Raw genomic sequence first — 24,845 nt, forward strand, 5'->3', positions numbered from 1 at the left:
ATAATCCAGATATGAAACTCCAAGATAGCCAAACGGAAATAGGCATAGATTCTATGATAGATAGAAACCTTCAAATAACGGCTACTTTAACACACACACCTAGGACCAGCCACACATACCAAAAGCACATTGAACAATACTTGGGCCTCAAAGCATATATTCTATTTGCTCTCTGGGAACTATAACTGGAGATTAATTTGAAATCTTGTCTGCCTCCTATTGCCCTAAATTACATGCTACATCTCTTTCAGTAGACCACAATGTGGCCCCTACTTACTATTTATTTCAAAATCCAAATTGTTTATACAATATACTAAAAAACAATAAGAAAAGCAATCTTTTCCAAATCCCTACTCTAGTAGAAGTGTGGACTTGGAAGAGCAATATGGCAAGAGTTCACCGTATTACAACTCTATGCAGCTCAGGTGGTTCACATATCCAATCACAAGCAAACACAATGATGTAATCCAATTCCACAAATCAACGACCAATGGCCTTAAAGCATTAGCAGTGCAATAAATCAGGAGTTTACTGCCACATTCCCAACACAAATTAACCAATAAATCTTCACAGGACTGAAACGGTAATGATGCATTTATTGTGCTCAATTCCCTTTAAATTCAGAGCAGTCACATGACAGGCAGAAGATATTGGATTTTTTTTGTCTTCCATTTTCCATCAACAGCTAAGCAGCATTGGTGTTTTAAGATTTGAGCATATAATGTACACAAAAAGAATGTCACACTGTTTATTGCATCAGTACTATTGCATTTTTTAGACTTTAAGGCACTCCTGTTTCTTAGTTGCACCAAACCATATTTGACAAGAAAACTGGATTTGTTCAGATAAGGTGGAAGAAAAGGAAACATCTTAGAGTTCTAAAATTGTGATTATTCTTGACTTTAAGGATGGTAATCAAAGAACTTCTCTCCAGACATATTTGTTGTCTCTTCATTTAAATAACTCATGAAGCAGAGTTAACATCAATTTTAGCACGTATGCACTCTCTCCCTCGTAATCTAATTTTAGGTTGTTTTTTCACTTTGTCTGCATGATGAGTCTGGAAAAATAATGATTTGGAAGAATGATGATGAACTCATGCATAGCTTTTTCACTTTAATCAATAAAAATTGATATTGCCTTCATTTGATACCAGCATTTATTGGATACCAATTGAGTCTTTAACGGTGACAGATTCCATGGAATTGGACAATTGGTGTTGCAAAAAACCTGTTAAGCGAACAAGTGACCACTCAGGGACCTTTTTCTATCCATGAAGTCCAAGACGTATGTGCCTCAATGATAATAGGTGGAACAAGAACCTTTTCTTTTTTGTGTGCCCATGTGGAAGAATATGCGTTAAACTTTGACCTCAAGAAAAGCAGTCTTGATAAAAGTTATACTCCAAGAATAGATCTCATACACTTTGAAAGAGACTTTCTAAATCGCTTATGGCGTGAACACCTCTGACCTTTTCGAACCAATGAGCCTTTTTTCTTATGTCAGAACCCACAATTGAATTGCAGACAGATCATTTTAAACAATCTTTAAATTAAATATTTTCCATTTTCATTTTCCAAAATGCCTGCTCAGTCTGTTTGTCTAATACATGTTCACGTTGTGTTGGTTGAGCTTCCATTTAGGATTTCTATCTCTACTGTAACTAATGAGCTTAAGGACTGCATTTCTGTGTGGATTTTTTTCCCCCCAAGGTATTTGGTCAAAGCCATAAACAGATGAACATAATTTAGATTTTCTCTCTTAGCCAATTGTCCTTAATTCCTTTGAATCAGCTTAAGGAGTTCGATTTCTAGTTTGTGCTTGATTTGTCCACCGACAAATAGAATGTCTCGTTCTGAGTAAGAGTCTCATATTGGAGCGAGAAGGGAAGAAGGCGAGTAGAGCCGAGGAAAAAAAGCCACCGAGACATTGCCATTAATAAAAGCGGACGTGGCAATCAATTTCCCAACAATGCTTTTGTCTCATTCGGTTTCACATACAGACATGCTCTCGACTGCTTGAAAGTTCAAAAGACAACGCTTCCCTTGCTGGCATATCGTCACGTTGACTTGTAGCCTTCATTTCTTGTTAGCCGAGTTATTCAGGATTAGCAACACTCATATAACATTAAATTGCCTGCACAGATGAAGTTGCATTAAAATGCAAGTACCAGTCTTTTGCCGACTCACAAGGCCAGTTTACGACTGCAATATTGTGGTGACATTCGGTTATCAGAAAACAAGTGACGGCACAGCCGTCACAGCACCCGTCGTCTTTTCTAAGAACCAGTATCCATCAAAGTTAATGGACTGTAATCATCACCACAAATACACTGTCACATGTCCCACTGCTCGCTCCCGAGTGTTTGACTCACAATCAATGGGATGTGTAGAGCGATAACCAAAAGGAGCACATTTTCACATATCATTAACATCTCATAGTGAAAATTGGACGATATCTCCTGAAAGCCGAGTTGGTAAATTCCATCACTGGGGACAGCAAAGACACTATGTATCAACATTGCTTGAGATTAAGTCAATACCAAAGCAAGCAGCAAGGCTAAGAAGCCCAACATCAATCGTGAAATTTCCCTTTCGGCTTGTTCATTTTTCAAATTGTTGTTGAAGGCACCTTCAGCATGCAGCATAACTGTACTTATTCACAGATCCCCCCCCCCCCCCCCCCCTGAAATGTATGGCAACACTCCAGGTACATTCTCGCTAATGTATGACAGTCTCTGATTGGATGCTTTAGCCACAAAATCCCCAGAAGGCTATTTGTCGACCTCAACAGATGGAAAAGTCCAATTAGAAGAAATAGATACGACAAATGGAGAAAGAACGATCAGGCTTGTTCTGCCTCTCCCTGAGGACTGTCATCGAGTGTTAGAGATGATGTATTAAACCAATACCGCTTCTCTTTTTGAAGAGAAACATTGAACCACAACAAAAAAAGAAAGAAAAGCTCAAACCCAGGTGGGGGGTGTAGGGACAAAAAGGCAATGATTTGATTTCTTAACACAGTCAAAGATGTAGGCGTGAAAATTTGATACAGCTCATTTCCAACTTCACATCTACAGTATGTATAAATATCTCCTTCTGTTGTCTGCTTCTTCAAGGGCAGACGTCCCACAAAGCAATTGCCACGCTATCAGCCAAGACCAAAAACACAAAAATAAATGAAAAAGTGCTTAAATATAGCAAACCCCCTCGAGATAGCAGGAGGGAGGGCATGCTGTAGTGTGATTAAAATGAATAACCTTAATTCAGTCACGATTGTTAACGGTGGGTTTGAATTCTCCTTTTTAAGGTCGATGCTTTTTCCCTTCATCCTCCCTTTTTTTAGGCAATGTCAACATCATTAGTTATCATAAGACATGTACTCTGGTGTTGAGAAGATTTTGAAGTTATAAATAATAGGATTTGAGTCATTTAGTACGGATAATTCCCCCTTGTTGCCCCAGGTCATCTTGAGCCACTATAGTAGTGAAAGCAGACACTAACGCCACTGACGACTGATAGATTGTGCGGCTGTGAAACCAATTTTCATCAACAAAATGACCTTTCAGTTGTGTTGCTGTTCCGCCCATGGCCCCAAGTTATTATTTCTCATGTCATGTTTTGATTTGACAGGAGAACTCTTGTGGAATGAAATGGGAAAAAGTAATGATGTCCCCATGCTCGTGAAGTAGGAAGACAGGGGAATGGAGAATATACATAGGAGCAGCTTGCAACTCTGCTCTGCCCCCCACGGGCCGATTGGCAGCTGTTGGAAAAGATTCAGTTCCTCCTCAATGCTCCATTGCAGGTTCTCGCTGCTTCACCGCAACGGTTTTACTGGCGGGCACACTGCTGTCACCAGCCTGAAAGCTGGCCACCATTTCTGAAGGAGAGCTCAGGACATTTTTACACTCTTCTCCTGTCAGCCTCCAGCCAAGACATTCAAATCTTTCTTTTAACTTGCTGCTGACTCCTCTTCCTTCTTGTTTAAGTCAAAGAATTTAGGCAGTGCTGGCCAACGTACTCAAATGTATTGCTTTTTTTTGTCATCATACAAATGGAATACTAAGTAAGTTAGATTCTACTACAGACCCTAAAATGACCTAAAAATATTTAAGATTTGACCTGCAATGGACAGTTTTTGATAACCCAATTACTTTTCATTCTTAAAATGATTCTGTTTCATTTGGATGGACTGTTAAAGCCTTTTTTAATAATGTTTTACACTTAATTGTTTGAATGTCTTGGATTCTTGATGACAAAACAACAAAAAAGAAAAGAAAATACATGCAGTTGAAGGAAATGTGTAACGGCCTGAACTTGTTTCTTTTAACTGCAGTAGTACTAGGAGTCTGAATCCAGAGGGCACAAATCACTGGCAGCACTCTTTAGTAAATGTCTGGAGCACATGTTGCAAGCTAAGAGTTTCAGGCCATTTGGTGGAGAAAGCTGATTTCCAGTTCCTGCTTAGAGAGAAATTGCAGATCAAAGTTAATCTTGCACCGTCTGCTCTGTCGCTGCAGAGCAGTAATCTGCCGTCAGTGTGATGAGGCTCCTAGACTGGTTCCTTTTTTTACGACACGGTGGCGCTAATCCGCAGCACCTTTCACCCGCCACTCCCCAAACCACCATCACCTCTTTTTGGTCACCTGAACATACGTTATAGGTCAAAGAGGACATACCTAAGTGGTTTTCCATCAGGAATTAATTAATCCCAGCCTCATCACATTACATCTATTTAAATCCGCAATTACAAACTCTATCTGTTGAGCATTTTAATTGTCTTTTCCGTGTTAAACCTCACCTCTGACCCACAAAGTTCTGAGCTGGTAGTAACTTACTTAATGGTTAATCAAAGCCTTCCAGAAAATATCAAAGCTCTTCCGATAATGTTGGGTACGAAATGAACTCATTTGCATAATCGCCTGGGAGCCTGACGATTTAACTTTATCATCACCTCCCCTTATAATCTATAGCCGTGCCTGCCCTTATTTTATTCCAAGACACAAAGCAGCATCATTGCATTATCCAAGTATTATACAGACGTGGTGTGAATGTATTTTTAGCTTCAGGCTTTTTAAAGAAATGCTGCAAAGAGAGAGGTGAAAAGAGATGACAAATCACTCACTCAAGTCACTTCAGCAAGGTTTCATCAGACCTAGACTGACAGTTGACCACATTATTCTGAAGCATATATTGTCATTGTCACATTTGCAAGTCTATTATGTTCTAGTTTTCCAAGGACACATGACCCTCTGACTGCCAGTTTTTGGGAGCATTTTCATTGAGAACCCCTATATTGTGTTATGTCACATCACCAGTATTGGGTGTAATGCCTTACAAAGTGATATGTTCGAACATTAGAATCGTGTCTTATCTAATTATAAAATCCCCACAGGAGGTTTGATTTCGTTCTGCAGAGGGTCTAACTCCAAGTAAAACTTTGAGGCACACTAACTGAAACAACCTTGTTTATTTGGTCATATAATGAAGTAGCTGCGATTGGCAGGCCATCAATTTGGCCTAAAAAAACATTCATACATGTACTTTCAAGGACCATAAATATATGCATGATTTACACATGTATTCTTACGCACGTTGTCGCCAACAAAGATCAGCAGCTGCTATGTATGATGATGTACTTTTCATCATTGCATAAACCGATAAAGTGATCCCTTTCTACTGCGCAATTCATATTTCACTGATTTGATGCATTGTATGGTTTTAAAAAATATCTATAGAAAAAATGCTTCATGTTGAAGCGATGCTGAGTATGTCTCGCAGCATGGCAAACATGATTCATAGGCATGAGGCATGATTGGTTCCACTTTCTCACCCTACTGAATGATTAATCATAAAAAATGTCTCCACCGGTGTAGAACAAAAGCCACCCAGCCATCTTAACACCAAGCCTGAGATTTAAAAAGTGACGCCCGTCACCAAGTGTACTCGCACAGCTGTCAATGCGTTGATGCGACGGCAACAATTCTGTGTGCAGTTGATTTAATATGTACTCTTCCATCTTCTTGTCTTCCTGATGTTGATGTCAGCCGGTTTTGGCACAAGACTTTCTACTTCTGGTCTTAGTCCACCACCACAAAGTCTGGTTGGTTAGCTTGGAGATGTCTATCAGTCTGGAATTCCCTCAAAACATTGGCCTTGGTGTTCTTACTCTGGCACAGTCTATTGACAAGCTGCCCCTGGTCGGTAAATGTTTGGAATTCCAATAGACTGATAGACATGTCCATGACACTGTTTATATATATGTATACATTTGCAATGATGGCAATGAAGGCCTCCCTTAAGCATCATATAAAAGAATCCAATTCATAGAGGGAAGCAGTTGTTCCTCGTGTGTCAGCAGCTCTTCATTGAATAGGTAAAGAGAGCAGAGTAAAAGAAAAATGTCAAGCCTCTCTTCCAACATAGCATGATAATGGAGAATGGGGGAGGAGAAAAAAAAGAGGATGAGGTGTTTTATCGTCGACTCGTTGATGGAAAAAGCAGGCAGGCGAGTCCAGCAGTCAGAAATGAAGGAAGCTTCTTTTTTTAATCACATTCCCTTACAATCTCCCAAATTAGACAGTGTAGATGCTGAAGTTAAAGCTGCCGCGATAGGTAACCTCTTTCTAACACTGGGGTGAGGGTTAAACTTGGATTTAGGGGGCTGAGGGAATACATGCTTGATATGTGAGCGATGGTGCCCTGAGGTCCCTTTGTCAGTGCTGTATGTGAGGTATTAATCAATATGATTCATCTGTGTCTGCATGTCATAAAGAAAAGAATCAGATAGCCCGTTATTTGGTCTCTGTAGCTCACGTTAGTTGGGGATGAACATTGAACTGTCGCATCAAGGCCACATTGACAGAAACGCGTCACAATACATACTGGAGTTTCCTGTATAATTATAAAGTGGGTTCAACACAGTTGCAACCACACTTTGAACTTCAAATATTGTAACCTTCTGCTAAGAAGAAGCGTTTGGGTACTTTAGAAAAGAAAACAGTTTTCGTCGACTCTAGGGAGCCTTTAAGACCACTTTGTTTTAAATGTATCCATGAATACTTTTTGGGTGGCTTGTTTAGAACAATATTTCCACAACTGAATCAGGTTGAATGCAAACCAACAATTGAAGTATAAGTTAAGTGTGATATTTTTTTAAATTACTGTTGTTTTTTTGCTATGGTACATTACCAACTTCTATTCAGGTATACATGCATATTTCTATTTCAGATCTGCATAGAAATTATTTTGTGGAACTTATTTCAGTGTAATCATAAAAGAGATACATAAATGTAAAAGTTTGCAATTGTTTGTAGCTACACGAAATACATAGAAGCAATGTCCTTTGCCTTCCCTCCTATCTCCACTCTGCCATCTCCCCACTATGTTGTGAAGCTTCTGCCAGCCTTCCTTTCCATCCCTTATCACCTGTGGTGAAAATCTAGCAGGCTAATCCCATTGCCTGTGGAATTCCCAACTCCTCTATAACGATGTATATCCGAGGGATAGCATCAGAGCTGAGTCCTATCAGCCCACACACTCCCAATCCCATCAGTTTTGGTGTCCAAACACAAGGGAGGAAACATTTTGTATGTTGTACTCTGGCTTGTAGCCTGAGTTACGAGGCATACCGATAGGAATGATGTATAGCATTGTGGGATCTGATAAGGATTGGGTTTTTCTTATGAATTGGAAATGGTGGCAACGGTGAAGAGATGCTGACTGTTGACGTAGCCTGTCTCTTTCACATCATTGGTGTTTAACAGTTTGTTCCTGGCAGAGATGTTCTAAATATTTAAATATCCTGACAAAAAAAATGCAGATTCTTGTGTTTTTCATCAATATTCCAAACGGATCATGCACCAGTGATGGGCTGCTTTACTCCAGTGAACATTTTGCATTGTTGATGTGATTATTCAGCAAATTCATTTTGGTGCATCATTCTTATGTGACACCAGGACAAAGAAAGGAAAAATTAGGTATCCCAAATCACTCTTGTTTATTTAAGTTAAATGTTTTATGAGTGCTTTTAATGTGCCATAGCCTGTTTTAAGACCTGTTCTGCAGCACTCTATAAATCCTTTGGTCCTGTTATACCGACTTTATATCTTATTTCACTTGTGAGTTACTGACATGAAGGTAGAGTAATCCAATTCCTTGAGATACTGAATTCATAGCTGTACGAACATGAGGGAGTTGAGCAGGAAAATTATTTATTTTTTTGGGTACATCTATTATTTAGCTGTCAGCAAGGAGGAATATTGTGCTTCTTCAGAAGGTGGAGGCAACCATGTTCATCTGCGTATTAAAAAAAAGCAGGCCCTCTCATTTAGTCAGTGTAATGCTTCATCCCATGCATGTCACGTAAAAATTAGATGTTTTGTCGATTTTTGCATCTCCCACAGAACCCAAAGGATATGGTGCTGTACTGACAGTGTCGGGCATTATCACCTTGCCGTTTTCTTGTCTAACTCACTTTAAACTTGATATGAACTGATGCATAATAAAGGTGACTGACAAGGTTTTCATTCTCTTACACATGAGATCATGGTCATTAAAACAATGTAACTGAGTGAGTGAATTACCTTTAGAACTGAAGGAGAACTCAAGGTGGCAGCAGACGAAGGTCAAATAGAAAACACAGCCCTTCCAGCAACCTTGTGTCATCTAATTTCACAGAGGAAAGGACACTTAAACTATGTCTAAATCCATGGCTTTTCCAGTATACAAACAGAATGATCTAGTTTGTGGTTGTATCACTGTTGTTCTCCTAAGGACTCTATGTACTTGAAGTAGATCTTACTAAGTTTATTGGTATGCTGGCGAATGAGCAGAGGACTCAATTGCTGTGAAGTGAAAAGCAAGGCACAGTAGTGGTTAACTAATTTAATTCACTTAGATGTATTAGGTTGGAGATATTTCACTATGTTTTTTGCAGAGAACACATTTGAAATAGCAGTAGATAGGAGTTTAAGTAAAAATGCATGGAGCATTATCTGTGGTTTTTCCTACACACAGGTTAAAAAAGGCTGAGTAGACATTTTTTGGGGTAGCCTTTGAATATTGATGTACTGGGACAAGCTGTGGTGCAGTGTTGTAACTTAACTGGCTTTCAACTCCAGGCTGCAGACCCTGAAACGAAAAACAGTGTCAGTGTGCTACTCAGTCAAACCAATGGCATATTCATTGCAAATAGAAATGAAAGTTACCACATGAAAAGCACCTAAGTGTGCCTCCATTACCCCAAACGACCGTAGAAAGACTAGAGTGCATAAAACATCCATATCAATAAATAATCATTTGAATTGACAAAATTTCAGACTAAAATATGGGAACACAGAGAGCTCTAAATCACACCCTTTTAGCAAATTATAGAGGACAGACAACCAAAAATACAAAAACAATATAATTTGTGATTCATTGAGAAACATGATCCCAATTGTTAAGCGTAACTGCACAGAATGAAATTTTACCTCAGCAGGTGTCGTGGCAAGCACCTGACTAACCACACACCTGTTACAAAAAATAATGGCCAATTAGGAGATGGATTAGAAGATAACGCAGTAATGTCAGTATAATATCCTGCTTGGAATGTTAATGAACAAGAAATCATTCAATTATTCTTCAGTAACACCTTTATTATGCCAATTGTCTTACTTAGCATTCACTTCATTGTTTTTAATGTTGATTCAGTACTCCTAAAACAAGTTGGTGTTTCACTAGATATATATACATCCAATATTACTGATTTCACCTGAATTTATTTCCTGATATTTACTTCATTCTGGACAGTGTTGGAAACCAGAGGACAGAATAAAAAAGAAAAGAAATAGGATGCAATTTCCTGATTAGGATTTACATTACATTACATTTTAATCCGTGTTAAATTAGCACAACATGGTGAAATCAAAAGCATGGTGAGGGAAAAATAGCGCAATTTAATCGCCATGGTTACACCCGACTTGATGACCTTGACATGATTATGTCAGTTAATAGGAAAGATCTCCACATTCACGGTCAGTCGGCATGCACAGTAGAGGACATTGGACATTTAATAGGGAATTTCCTGTTGTCCAACATGAGATGCAAAACGAGGAAGAATGATGAATTAAACTAATCACATGGAGGAAAAAATAGTGGTTCTGAAATGAATCGGTTTCATCGCCATATTTATTCACATAGAAACACTGACGACGTGTGTACTTACTTATTTGATTCTAATCAGTCGATGATGCAAAATGACTAATCTACTAATGAAATTAGCTGCATTGCGGTCGTCTCATTGTGATTTCAAAGCCGAATCAAACTGCTGCTTGACAAAATGGACTTTTTAATGAGTTAAGCATGGCACATTTAATAGGGTGGTACCTTACAGTCGAGCGACTTCAATATCTCGTTAGATTTTACTAATCAGATGAAGAGAATAGCGGCAAGCTTTCTGTTATATTATTTCCATTTGCTTTTATTGCAGATGTTCAAATCGTTTGCCCTTTGGAAAATACAGGACAGCAACAATTCTAACGTTATACACTGTATATTGAAGTACACATATAGGCAGTGGTTAAATCAGGATTTGAGAGGTGAAAGTGATCAGATATTAACTGTAAGATTTGGTTTTTCAGCAGTTATATAAATATAAATATTCATAACAGCTACAGTATCTACTATTAAGGGAACTGTGGTAACTCCACATGCTGTGCCATTACACAAGGTATATAATCCAAAGCAGCTAAACAATGTAAAATTAAAATTATTGTCTTTGGCCTAATAAATTATTCAATATTACAGACACAAAAAGTTTATTTACATCCTTTGACTAAACACCCTTTTACACTCCCACAGACATATTTCAACCATAGATGATCCTAACAAACACCGACTGTTGGTTTGACTGATCCAGTACGATACATGTTGCGTGTTAAAGAGGTCAGGGCCAGCAAAGAGTAATGCTCGACTCTGATTTGTTGTACAGCGCTCACATATGAACCATGCAAACTGTGCAGGCGAAAATAATATGCAAGCAATAGCGGAACTTTCTATCCAGTCTATGGGTATCACTGCCAGTTTGAATTGAATTATTTGTTTATCTGAATAAGGAGGCGGAGCTCGGCTATGGGATGAAAAACTCGACTCTGGGGTGTCAGAGGTCGGCCCCAGGGGGGATTTGGCTCACTTTGACCTTTACAAGTATCTAGTTCCTTTAGGAACACCAGTTTCTCTACATTTTGTCCTTTGCTTAATTGTTACATAGTGTTTTTTTCCGTAGCTTTGAGAGCAATTCCATTTTTCCCGTATTCAGCCAAACATCCCCGTCTGTATAATGATAATTGACAAGAAAATAGCTACAAGCTTGAGAACAGAAGTATGTTTAGCTTTTGATAGTCAAGTATAAACACCAATTTAATTGATAGGATTGTAATGGGAAAAAAAACAACATACAAGCGTTTTAGTCCTCACTCATGGGCTATGATCATGGCACCAATGATTGCTCTTGCTCCTTTATTTTTTTTCCTCCCCACAATCCCATCAAATAAATGGATCTTGAATTTTAAGACTTTGGTCTAATTATATGTTTTGTGTGGGAGTCCTTAATTGCTTTTGTGACGTCTTTATAATGAGCCACTGAGAAATGCAGACTACTTCCTTCCTGTAGTGGGAAGTCTTGTAAATATATGTAAAGTTGCTTTTTTGGGGGGTTTTTTTGCGCCGACTTGATTGCAACAAGCTTTTGTTTAGTTGGAATTATTATGGTACTGTAATATACAGCTGGGTTTTTATTTGACTTTTCAGATATGAAGCATTTGAGCAAGATTAACAACAATTTGGATCACAACAGATCTTTGCGCTGTTCTACACTTGAGGCACATTTAGAGAATAAGCGGGTTTCATTCTCTTGCCAATTCCGAAACATCTAAAGAACTAATTTGTCAACGGCATGCGTAGTGTAATGAAGCTAACGGACAAGATCAGGAGGGTTTTTTTTTTTTACGTGTTGTTTTTTTTTTTACAACTGGCCTCAGTCCCAGCTCAAGAATTTAATTATATCTCAAGTCTGAACATAGAGATGCACCCTGTCTCTAAATGAAGGCATAAACAAATGACGTATATGTACAGTCAGATAGCCCCCCCGCCCCCACTCTTGCCTTTTGCTTCCCACTAACCAGATGGCAGTCAGATTTCAGACACAGGTTTCTGGAAGACAATCGAGTAACAAATTTGCGTTTTTAGGAATGAGGGTTTGGTTTAACTAGATATCAAATTACTGGTCTTTTAATGTACACACACACACACACACACACACACACACACACACACACACACACATGCTACCACACGTGTATGTATTCAGGGTTGTCCCCTGAAAAAAAGGAGAATATTAATACAGTCAGTAGTATATTGCTTTCCAAGACAATCAAAATCATTTTAAGGTTTTGAACTGGCCGTTGAGAAAAGCACTGATCTGATTTTAAATCCTTTCATCAATTCATTCATTTAATTTATTTTTAATTGGGCAGTAAACAACAATTAATAGCTACAGGTTAGTAAGTAAATGAAGCAAATACGGCACCACATTTTCAACCATTGCCAAGATTATTCCATAATTTTGTCATGAGTATTGCGTTTGTATTAGTCCAGTTGTCCAGGTTGTAAAAAAATCTTAGTTTATCTCCTCCGTGCTTTTGAATGTTTTGAGGAACTTTCTAAGGGCCTTCTAATGGATTGGAACGGGCACGATACCTCGTCATCCAGACACACCTCGCCTTCCACTGTGGGATAGATAACGGTCTGGCCATCTATCTTTTTGTGCCTCACCTTGGTGTCATGGCATTGCTGTGAATGTAGGCAAATGCTAGCCAGGAGACAACAGGAACAAAGCTCCAACATGGCTATAATCTCTCCCTGTTGTTAATTTCTGCCTGCTGCCGCCGTGGTGGAGGATGAAGCGATGGTGTAACTAAGCCCTCTTCACCTTATAAACGATCCATCACTGCTTGTGCAAGCGCTTTCTTTTTTTCCCCCCACAGCACCTCGAGAGTTGCATTGCTTTCTATTCCACAGTAGACTGCTTGTTTTTTTCCATTTTCGGCAACATCTTTGAAATCTCCCATTTAGTGTGGCAAACGCATGAGGATTTCTAACATCTGAAACAATCTTTACTATGTGAGAGAAGACAAATAATTAAAACAAAAGGCTCTTATAGTATCTGGAGTCGCACAACTGACCAAAACACACCATGATCAACAAAATCAGACATATCACGTAGAATGACAGACCTCTGTGTGGCATAAAAGGTAATGAATAAAAGAGAATAGTTGAAATAGTTGAAAAAGAATTGAAACCCAGGCACTTTTATCTTATTTGGTACCTTGACTGCATGTCATTATTTGTAGTAAATGATAATACTGATCCAAAATATTTTAGGGGTTTGTCCATTAGGATTGTAAGCATTCAACTACCAATTGAGGAAGAATAATATTTATGACCCCTGCTTACACAACAGGTTAAACGTTTCGGCATGTCCAAATGGTGAGCCTTTGTTTGCTTGGATCAGACGTGCAATTAGCAGTGTTGACAGTTTAAACGAGGATTTTGGCAGGCCCTTTTTTTCCATTCAACATCATGCAGGTCTGAGTTTTTGTTATGGCAACTCCTTGAGGGAATAAAGCAATAGTCAGTAAGTATTACTACTCTCTGTGTGAAATTACCACGAGGTTCAGGATTGCCTCATAATTGGCTATTGTTGATGCCAAAATTTAATAATTTGTAGGGGTGCTGGAGTAGTAGGCAGGGGAGACTGAGTTGATTGCCAGCCAATCACAGGGCACAATGAGACGAACAATGCTCACGCTCAGACCTAAGGACAATTTAGAGTGTTCAGCCAAAGTACAGTGCATGTTTTGTGGAGATGTGGGAGGAAACCACAATACTAGGAAACAATCCACACAGGCATGGGAAAAACAGAACAATTCTACACAGGAGGTTGGAAGCCATCGAGGATTAATTGATCATAGATCTGTGAAGTGGACACATCCACTGTGCCACCCTGACGTCAAAAGTATGAAATAAAATTGTAAATAATGAACATTTCACACTTACAATTGTTGGTCTGTACCATTTCTGATCCAACTAAGAATTAAAAGTCAGTTTTAATAACTGAAGACAATTTTAATGGATGTTTGGCCAGGACTGACATGAAAGGAGGGAGGGTAACTACTCTAATTTAGCAAGAGCTAGGATAGGTCAGTAATACGGAAGTGCTTCTGCTTAACAGCCTCACTCTTGTCCATAATTGACACCTGCTTCCCAGATCTTTCTGTGATTATATGGGAAAATGTCTCGACCTGTAATGAACTATAAAACTAATGACATCTGTGAGATTACTCAGTTTGAAAGAAAACTGTCATACATAAAAATCACTTCAAGCGTGATATTAAAATGTACACATTTACCTCTTTATGCTCAAGCTCTGTAAAAGTTGAGCTCTGCATTGATGGACACCCAAGCCCTAATGGTTCAAGAAGCAGACGGTTGCCGGCATTAGACATTAGTTCATTTATGCAAGAGTTAACCTCCCGTGTAGCCCTGCGTTCAGATTTGCCTTCCTCACTTCAGAAACACGCCGCTTTCATGGCAATGCTCATGTCCTCCTCCCTTGGAATCTGTCTTCCTCTCAGTTGGTAATGCTTTTCTCAGGTCATTTACACTTTTGGGTCCCAATCATTCATCCCAAGACACCTACATTTTGTTGCAGGGCAGTGGTGCACATATTTAGGGGGAAAACACACCATCCTAATCAGTCATTCAGCTCCCTTTCCAACCGAGATGTTGCCTGCCAGAGGCCTTGTCTGTAGAGAGCTATTCCACAACATGCATCTTACGTGCCAATGATGTGTAGTCATTATCAGCAAGGTCGGCCAGGCCTGCTGCTGTCAATTCCGATGGAGAAATCAAACCTTGCTCCCTAATTGCGTCATGATGGTGAATGGTAATCGTCTCTCTGTGTAGTAGTACACGTGTTTGCTTTTCCACTTACTACTTACTTGCTTTCACTATCTGAAAAAGCCCACTGGAGACATGAAGAGCATGATTATAAAGATAGATTTAATTGAAATTGGAACGTTACCTTGGAATGAACTGATAATGAACACACTGTGGCATTTTGTTGCAGTCATTCTGATTTGAAGTTTACTAATAGCACATTTGATGACCAAACATCAACTCAACTGTAAAATTTAAAACAAATATTTCCTTGTTCCCAGTTGAGATCATGTTCAATCATTTCTTATTGGTCCTATTCACCTGCTAAGACATTAAGAATGGTAAAGCTGAGTGTCTTTAACAGCCGAAACAGTGTAAATGTGCCACATGGGGGTTTGATGAACTCTTGTTTTGGATGCTTTTTTGAGTCATTTATAAAGAGATTGTAGCTGAAGAGAACAATGTGGCATAGCCTTGTGTTAACAGTGATTCAACAGACAATTGTTCTTAGCATGTACACATTTTTCAGCACTTACTGTCAAGCATATTTCATGAATTTAGAAGCAAATCATCAGGATGACTGCAGTGTCCTTTTAACTGACATCCCTATTTTCCACAATCATTCACACATCTCAACCAATCAATCAAGATGTCAACCCCCAGTAAATGCCTTCTTATTGCAGAATGAGATGCAACTAACACAATGCATTTCAAAAGTGCAAACAAATATGCAGTGTGCTAATATAGATTATGAGTGTGATCACAGAACAAAACTCACCAGGCAAGATGTCACTGAACACAATAAAAAAAAGCAAAAGCCACCAAAAAAAATGACAGGTGTTCATGTAACGAATCATATTGTACATTGTTACTTGTTTACCACCACTGAAAATAGTTGCTGCATGTACTACACTCGTGACTGCATGTGTAGATGTTTATTGAAAGGAGGCAACATCAGTGTGAAAGGTTCTGCCCACATGCCAATAAAATGGCTGTTCTTAATGGAACACTCTCGATTGCTTCTAGGCATACATTCACAGCCTTCTTAATGTATATGTTAAGAGATAAATAGGTTGCCTGACTGACCTTTCCAGAGGGTGCTTAGATAGAAAAGGGAGCTTGGATATACTCCAAAGCAACCTTGTTCTCTACACACAACCACATTTAAAATTTAACATCTGCTTTGATGCACGAGTAAGAACAAAAACAACAGGCACTCCCAACTTAAAAGATTTCTCTTGGGTTCAGCAACTCTGTTTCATCTCCCCACTATATGTTATGAATCGCTATATCTTTTGCAAGGTTGTTTTAGCTTACATGTGTCATGAGGGATGCTTGGTCACGACATGAAGGAATTAGCCCAAGCCAGCAGGTGCATGCATGATTACATATGAAAAGGGTTTTAAGCAGAACACATGGAAAGTAGGTCATAAAGATGAGACTTCACACAAGTCCTATTTATTCCTCACCCACTTCAAATGTCTAAATTCATTTTTCTCAAGTAATACTCTTAGGTCATTGCGACTATTTCAAGACTATCAAAAAATAAAACATGAAACAAAGACTGCAAAACCTCAATGTTAGTTTATTTCAAGGAGACATATTTTGCATTTTGAGCACAATTTAAAACAGTTGCCAGCCATGATAAAAAGCTATCTGAAATTCATTAGGAAAAATTATAAAAGTATTTCAAAGAACTAATTTACTGTTTTCAAAGCAGTTTAATTTTTGCCATCTGAAGATGTTGTCTTAGAGCAGAATTACTCAAACTTTTTTTGCTCAAGATCTACTTTTCAGGGATCCAACCTCCAGTAATCTACCATTTTTTTCCAAGCCACCAACAAAGCTTAGCAATTATTCATGTTACTATACTTTTATCACTGCATGAACCAATACAATGACCCCTTGCTACTTCGCACCTCACATTTTGCAGATTCAGTGCATTGGAGGAATTAAAAAAAAAATGTATTCAGTAAGAAAAAGGAAAAAATATGCGTTGTTTCTTATTGAAGAGGTGCTAGAGAGTATGTGTCACGGCATGGCAAACATGACTCATAAGCATAAGGCGTGTGATTAGTTCTTTCACACCCCACTGAATGAATAACTGTTTCGAATTTTTCTCCATGGGTATGGATAAGAACCCACCGCTACCATTACAACACCAAGCCCAATATTTCAAATGTCAGACCCACTCAGTCCACTCGCACGCCTCTATCAATGAGTGGACGTCATTCCGTCATTCAGTAGGGGAGAAAGTGTCTCAAAAGCTTTGATTCCATACCCATTTTGAATTTTTAAAGTCTATTTCAAATATCTTCAGTTCATGTCAATGATAAAAATTTAAATTTGCAAGCAATTAGAATAATTAATTTGTCAAATAATCCTTTCAATTTAATCTGGAAGAGCTTCTGCATATAATGAAACCACCATCATTATTTAAATGTGCGCCTCTTCAAATCAGCTTCACCAAACAAATAAAATATTTTACAAAGTTCAAATTGCTCATACGTCATCTCCTTCCACTCTCTTTTTTCATTACAGGGTACATAAACTGACTTGCAATATTTTGGCATTTCTTTTTCCATAATCAACATAACAAGCCAAGATCATTTGCCTAATCGTTTCTCCAGCAAAAAAAAGAAATGCTGATCTGAAATCCAAAGCATGACACAGCCATCACCTCATATTTATTCTTTATTTTGGTTATGTTGATGTATCAATTTCCCAAACAAGATGGGTGGGGCCTTTTATCATGCCTACCCCTTGAAATGTACTTGACAAATATTATTTGGTAGCAGTAATGAATTGGATTCCAGTCACAGCGTTAAATGTGTTTATCTTCACTTGTCACATTGTTTTCCAATTCAAAACAATTCTGTCTCATTTTAATGCAGAATATCTCTTTGGTTACTGTTTACCACTTTCCCACCTCTTTCTAAAATGGTAGATGTATAAACGGATTGATGAAAAAATAAAAGCTACTACTGGCTTATTTCACCAAATGAAACAAAACACCCCTCTTGTCCCTATAAAGTATGTACAACAACAGATTCCATTTCATTTGTGCAGTGATACATGTGGCAATTTTGTAGCACTAGAAACGTATTTCCTCATATAAAGCTTTCCTAAACGTGACAATAAACCAGAAGAGTACATTTGGGAAAACCTTATAATAATTAACCCATTAGTCAGACTAAGATCTTCAGTACATTTTTTGACAGCAGAATTGACTCTGGCCTTGTCCATGTCTCTTTTTGTCCTGATCAGGCATTCAAGACAACAACACTTGTATATTTGTACTCTGTGACACATCTGAAAACACAGTCATCAAAATAAATGCCAAGTTTGATGTTGTGCCTGAGGACACATCTGCCTTCATTACAATACATAGTTTTTTTCTTTTTCTCCTGGATATAATACTTATGGACATATTTATGCCACATAGATTCAAAAAGCCCCTCCTGGCTTTTTGCTTGTTCAGAGAAAAAAACATGATCACCAGTATAATATGCTCTTTGTCCGAACAAATAAGACACACTTCAGTGAATCACTGTCTTACTAGTAATGTCTTTTTAGCTCCATTATTACCTGGAATACATTTTCTGCACACTTGCTTGTTAGTTTCTGCATTCACTCATTCATTTTCCGTACCGCACATCTTGTATGGGTTGCAGACTACAACCTTAACTGGTCGCCAGTCATCCATAGGGCACATAGAGACAGACAACCATTCGCACTCACAAGCATTCACAACACCAAAAAGGAGAAGAAACAAGGAAAATCAAAGTCTGGCAGACTCCTGCCAACAATACAATTTTCTACATGTTACTTTTCCATCCTTGACCGCTAGTGTGCTAAACAAGGAACTCAATTAAAATCAACAATTCCCTCTTGTCGCATTGACGACAGAAAGTGACTCATCTTTAGCAACGGTGCCCACAAGTTAAAGGCATATTAGACGTTAAGTAAAACAGCACTTTCCTAAGTGCTTACAATTTCCTGCTTGTGGCACTTCTTAATGCAGCAAGCATTCCCTAACATAGTGTGTTGCGTTCATTTATTATTGTGTGTCCTTGCTTTCTACTCACTATTTGGTTGGTTTTCCAATGTTTTTCAGGTACGGCGACATGGTCCCAAAAACAATTGTGGGGAAGATTTTTGGCTCCATATGCTCATTGAGTGGGGTGTTGGTCATCGCCTTGCCTGTGCCTGTCATCGTGTCCAACTTCAGCCGCATCTACCACCAAAGCCAAAGGGCGGAAAAACGGCGAGCTCAGAGGGTACTAAATCCCTGTCCACTCTCTTATCTCCTTGTGACTTTTCTGCTTTCTGTTCTTTCCTTAACCCCATGGAGCAGTGACACAAACAAAATCTATCTTTTCGAATGTATATCTTGTTTTGTGTTCCTGTGCATATTGACTAAGAGTACATTTCAGTGGGGGCAAGGATGATCTTAAGAGCAATAATGTCAGCAGCTTTCCAATAAGAAATTTGTTAGGTATTTTTTTTACCGAACCTGAAAGTGTTTCTCTAAGGCAGAGTATGTAGATCTCAATTATAGCCGTTCCTGGCTAAATTACGGGGTTGTCACTGGGATTCAGAGGCAATTAGTCAGACAGCAAAGGCTAAAACCGAGATCTGTTTGTTCAAACAGAAAACTCGACTCGCTAGAATCCGTGCGGCGAAGATTCGAGGCACTAATGCCTATATGCGCTACAAACAAAATGGGCTCCTGATCGACTCACTGGAGGAGGTAACGCGGGAGGGGGGGCAAGCGGCGGCTCAGGGGCTGACTGGCCGGGGGCCTCGCTGACGCTTGCATGCCGCTCGGCTCTGGGAAGGGGCAACGTCGGGTCGGGGATGGGGTGGTTTGGCGGGAGATCATACCACCACACTCACAGGGAAATGGGGAGGGGGCTGCTATCATCTCAGTGCTTTCGTTGTCCTCTCTTCTCTTGCATTGCAACTCTCGGCATTGACATGCTTGGTCAACAGTCTATCTCTGTCCATACATGAAGCGGGCCCGGCAGGCACACTCCTTGCCTTACAGTCACACTGACTCATGACCCAGCTCTGCATGTCTGTCCAACAGCGTTTGGAGGGGAAAGTGGGGGGAAGAACAAAATGGGCTTCCTGGATAGTGGGTCCCTTCTGGAGGCTGTCTGCTCAGCCTTACATCTCCTCTAAACTCTGTTTTTGATCCAATTTGTGTTATTTCTAGAACATTCCCTAGCTACAAGTGCAGACTAACACCTTCCATCCCAGAGCTGTGCAGAGCTTCATCCAAAGCGTGTGGTGTCGTTGTGCTAGTTTTCTGGTTCTGTGCTGTGTTTGATGCGGTGTGTTCGATCTGTGTCTCGGACGTGCCACTGCTGTTGCACGGAATCGCCCATTTGGATTTCTCCATGGTCTCTATTGATTTAAAAAAAAAACTATAATAATTTTTAAAAAACGGTTGTGTCATGCATCTCTCGAACATCCTCATACTCGCCGGGTCGCAGTAGATTGGCTGCCGTGCTACAGATCAGCATTTGTGTACTCTCCACTACATTACTGAGCTAGCCGTTGCCTGACAGTCATTGCACCCAACAATTAGGCTCCAAATACTGCTCTTATGTTCCAACTCTTGTTTTGTTTTGTTTTATTTTGTTTGTTCCAAGGCCTCCAAGGAGGCAGGACAAGCCCTGGTTGGGAAATCGACCAACCCTCCATTTGAGAGCCAACATCATCACCTTCTGCACTGCTTGGAGAAGACTACGGTAAGTTTCCATTTTGTCCTGACTTCAAGAACAGTAAATAAAAATGGTTAGCTCTCTAGCTTTGGTTGATGGCAAAATATGAACTCAAAATGTTTTTTAAAAAAAGGCAGTTTAGCAATTTCGGCAAATTAAAACCTTTGTTCATTCAACTAGTGAACTGATTATGTTTGATAGGGCTGCAGGGGTGCTGGAACCTATTGTAGCTACTTACAGGAAGAAGGTGGACTACAATCTCGATGGGTTGCCAGCCAATCAGAGCAAATTATAACTTCTTAAAACTTCAAAATCCTTACTGTTCTAATAGCTTTAAAGTAATAAATACGAGCAAGTTTAAATGACTCTGAGAGATAAATTGTTCATGTAGAATGCAGTACTATTTTTCTTTAAAATGAAAAAATAATTCATATTTTTGGGCTAGAATAGATTAAATTGGCATCTCACTTTAATGGGTTTGATTTAAAGTTGAATTTAGTAACAAAGATAAGTCAAGTTACCACCAAATTAGGTAGTTGCTTTTGTGGCTACAAAAAGAATCACCAGAGAGTTAAACATTCCTGATTTTGTTTACAGAGTATAATATAGATGACTAAAAAGCAGGTCGGCAACACAAGGCCGCATCACTCATGCAGACTGGATTAACAGTAGCGCACGCTTGTGATATGACTCGTCACACAAATAGAACTAAAGTGAGTTTTTTCATCCGTGTGCTAAATCTGGAATCTATTCATATGCGGCAGATAAAAATAGCTTGCAAAAGAGACCGGGGAATAGTGGTTCCTCCCCTCCTCCTCATCTTATCCCACCCCCTGACGTCAGCGACATGCCATGATAACATGGCTCCAGTCAGCCAGAAACATTATTCCCGGTAAACAAACCAGCACGCTTGATTTTACGCAATGTATAATTTAAAGGCTTAAGAGCCTTCTAAATGCGAGGATGCGACAAGTTTTACACTGGCGCAGCCCTGCGAGTCCATGCAGACAAGGCCCAGGCGGTAAATCACTGTTCTTCCTTATTAATGACCTCCACCAGCCCATTCCTCTGTGGCACTTCATGTAGGAACAGCTCTATAAAGGGTTCATGCCATTGTGATGCACACATATTGGCCTCAAGCGTCTGGTGGTGGCTTTTTAAGGCAGAATTTACACTGCTGCTCATTCCTATTTACAGTAATGCCTACATCCTATTTTCCTGTCTGTCGGGTACCATTAGTGATGGGAAGTAACCAATGAATGTACAAATATGCTTTTACTGGGCTAAAGTTCTGTCGAATCACCCTCTTGCTACTGCCACAATGTAATTTTCCAAATACGGGATGAATAAAATTATCCAATCCAATCCAATCCAAGCCTATTTAATGGCAGATTTTTTTTTTCAAAGCAGACTTTCACATTTTTCATGTTGGACTGATTTTTTCCGACTTGCGAAATTCTGTCTTCTCTGGCAATAGTAACACAAAATAGGCCCAAAAAAAAAGAAACCAGAGATTGGTTCCTTCCAATAGAAAAATGTTTTCTCGCTTTTTTTTCCCTTTTTTGTAACAGAAGGATACTTCTTTCACACCAGAAGAAAATAAAACAATTCCTTCTGGTTTAGGTCAAGGGTAGAGCTTGATGTAGGAATGTGCATCTTTTTTTCATATCTTGTAAATTAAAGTTAACAGCTATGTAACTATGCACCTCTTCTTTCCAAGAAAAAAAGGTTGTAAAAAAATTATAGAATAAGCCCAAGTGCTTACAGAGATTGAATATCTAACTGCTAGTGACCTGAAATTACAGGGAGGTTCCATTCGGCTTTATTTTATTATAATAAAGAAAATTTCCCGTTATATCGTAATAGTCAACTTTCTCTTTATGGTGCAGCAGCAATACGCTTTTCTAATTTATAGTGTAGAACTAAAGGTTGCTTCTGTAGGAACCTTAGTTTCAAAGTTGAGAAAATACAGTTTTGGAAAATAGTTATTTAGATGCAAACCATATCGCATTAAATGCTACTCAGCACTATTTTTGTTTTTCATATCTGCGTGAACAAACAATTATGTTGCAAATCTTCATATTCAAAGTACATGCATATTGCATACATAAAAATCTGAATCGAGACAATCAAATATACATTTTCCTATTTACATAAGAATTTGAAAGAATAAATGGATGAGAAGACATTTTTTTTTCCAAAAATCATTTGCATCTTTTTATGACATGTGAAAGACGGCTGAAAAACAGTATACAACCTAATTGGCAAGGAGAAAAGGTTTTGTCAAAAGGTTGATTTTGCATTTTTTTGTCAGTTACACTTTTTCTTTTTCCTAACATTTCAAAAACTAAACTCAGCTATTTTCTGCAAAAGACCTATCCACCTTATTTTGTGCCCACTCAGAAAAACATTCAAGTTCAACAAGATAGTGCCAAACACTACTTTAGTGTGATATTGGATCATCTCAGAGTCGACAAACAACATTTTGTGCAAATAAAATGTCAAGCCCTCCAAAAAGTGTGAATTTGCAAATCAAAAACAGACTAAGTTTGATTTTGTACATGTTTAGTAAACATTTTTCAATCACACCAAAAGTCTGATTACACCCCCCACACCTCCATTAGTTCTCATATTTGAGATATGTACAATAGTGTGGTTTCTCATTAAAAAAAAAAAAAAAAAGGTTATTTGCAGGTGTCTCTGGCATCAAACAGCCGGGCCTGGTGGTGCCACACTGGTGCCCCCTGCTGACAATGTCTGCAACCTCGAGGCGAGCGTGACCTTCAAGTCATGCTCATTTGTCACAGACATGATGCTGTTGAAGGTTTGCGCAGATGGCGCTTAATGTGGACATCTGGCCCAATACATTTCTGCTACAGCAATGAATCATATTCCAATTATTAAACTATATGGCGTTAAATGCTGTTCACCTGTGGTGGGAGGTGCTGACAAATAGGCCTCTTTGGTTTTTGAACTTAAGCCGATTGTTCAGGTTGTCTGTACATTATATATTTATTTCCAAAAGCACTTATTCTTTGCTGTTGCAGGGTACTTGAGCATGTCCCTGCTGACTTAGAGCCAAAGGCAGAGTATACTATTTACTAGTGGCAGGTTATTTGAAGGTCATATACTGACAGACAGACTACCACACATATTCATTGACTGGGAATTAACCCCTCACTTTCAGAAATACCACTAATCTATCAGTAGCTATCTGCAGTGTCAGTATTAACTTAGCTTGGCCTCCTCAACAATTACATGTTCTCCCCACTCCTGTGTGGATTTTCTCTGGGTACTCTGGTTTCACCCGACACCTCCCTTAGTAATATATTTGAGAGATCTACAACAGTGAGGCATTACCAATACCAAACAATTCAAAACTGTGACCAGCTCCCATGGTTATTATTTGTACTATTTCATTTTATGTGTCTCAAACAAGTGTCTACTTCCATTTAAGTGCAGAGTTTGAGTACTTACTGAGTATGCCTCCGGTCACATGTTCATAAAGCAAAGGTATGAAAACCATGTCCTCAAAAGCTGCAGTCAGTCATGCTCTTTGTTCTGACCAATCAAGAACAAACTATCTAATCAATGAGGTTCCTGTTGAAACAAGATGCACCTGACTACAATCCACTGATTGCTCTTACAAAATACCAGATTGGGAAAAAGTGTCTTCCTGATGGGTTGGAACTAAAAGCCACGCCCGCTGATTTTAGTGGAATATTTGTAGAGGTACCCCTGATATTACTATTAGTGTTGTACTGGTAACTAGACAACTATCAAATAAGGCCACGAGATTGCACAAAAATTCTATTATCGGTGTCGACACGTACTAACAAACAACACAGAAATAGCATTCATCAAAACTGATATGGAACTGGATTTTGTGGCCCGCCTTGCACGCACTTATGTGTGATCAAGTGTCAGTACATGCCAAATCTAATAAATGTTTTCTTCATGAGCTGTCGTATCATTACATAATCGTCAATGGTATACGAATTACCGAAAGGTAACACAAAGTTGCATCGGAATTCAGAACAACATGAATTATGATTCTATTTCCATTAATTCATATTCTGCACACGGGTCGTGGGGGTGCTGGAGCCCCAATCGCATTGCTTCTTATTTTTAA

At 39.0% G+C, this 24,845-nt stretch overlaps 1 protein-coding gene across 2 annotated transcripts in view; it reads left to right on the plus strand.

Annotated features, from left to right (window-relative positions):
* Nucleotides 1-24,845, plus strand: part of LOC144215416 (A-type voltage-gated potassium channel KCND2-like) — a 44,635-nt gene that overhangs the window by 15,237 nt on the left and 4,553 nt on the right. Inside the window, exons 3-5 of one of the 2 annotated variants that reach the window (XM_077744335.1) lie at nt 19,099-19,261; nt 19,636-19,734; nt 20,642-20,740. In XM_077744335.1, the coding sequence (XP_077600461.1) occupies nt 19,099-19,261; nt 19,636-19,734; nt 20,642-20,740 (361 nt within the window). The remainder of the gene's footprint in view (nt 1-19,098; nt 19,262-19,635; nt 19,735-20,641; nt 20,741-24,845) is intronic. The other variant, XM_077744336.1, reaches the window with a different exon arrangement.

This window comes from Stigmatopora nigra, chromosome 22, assembly GCF_051989575.1.
Source record: "Stigmatopora nigra isolate UIUO_SnigA chromosome 22, RoL_Snig_1.1, whole genome shotgun sequence".
Taxonomy (NCBI): Eukaryota; Metazoa; Chordata; class Actinopteri; order Syngnathiformes; family Syngnathidae; genus Stigmatopora; species Stigmatopora nigra.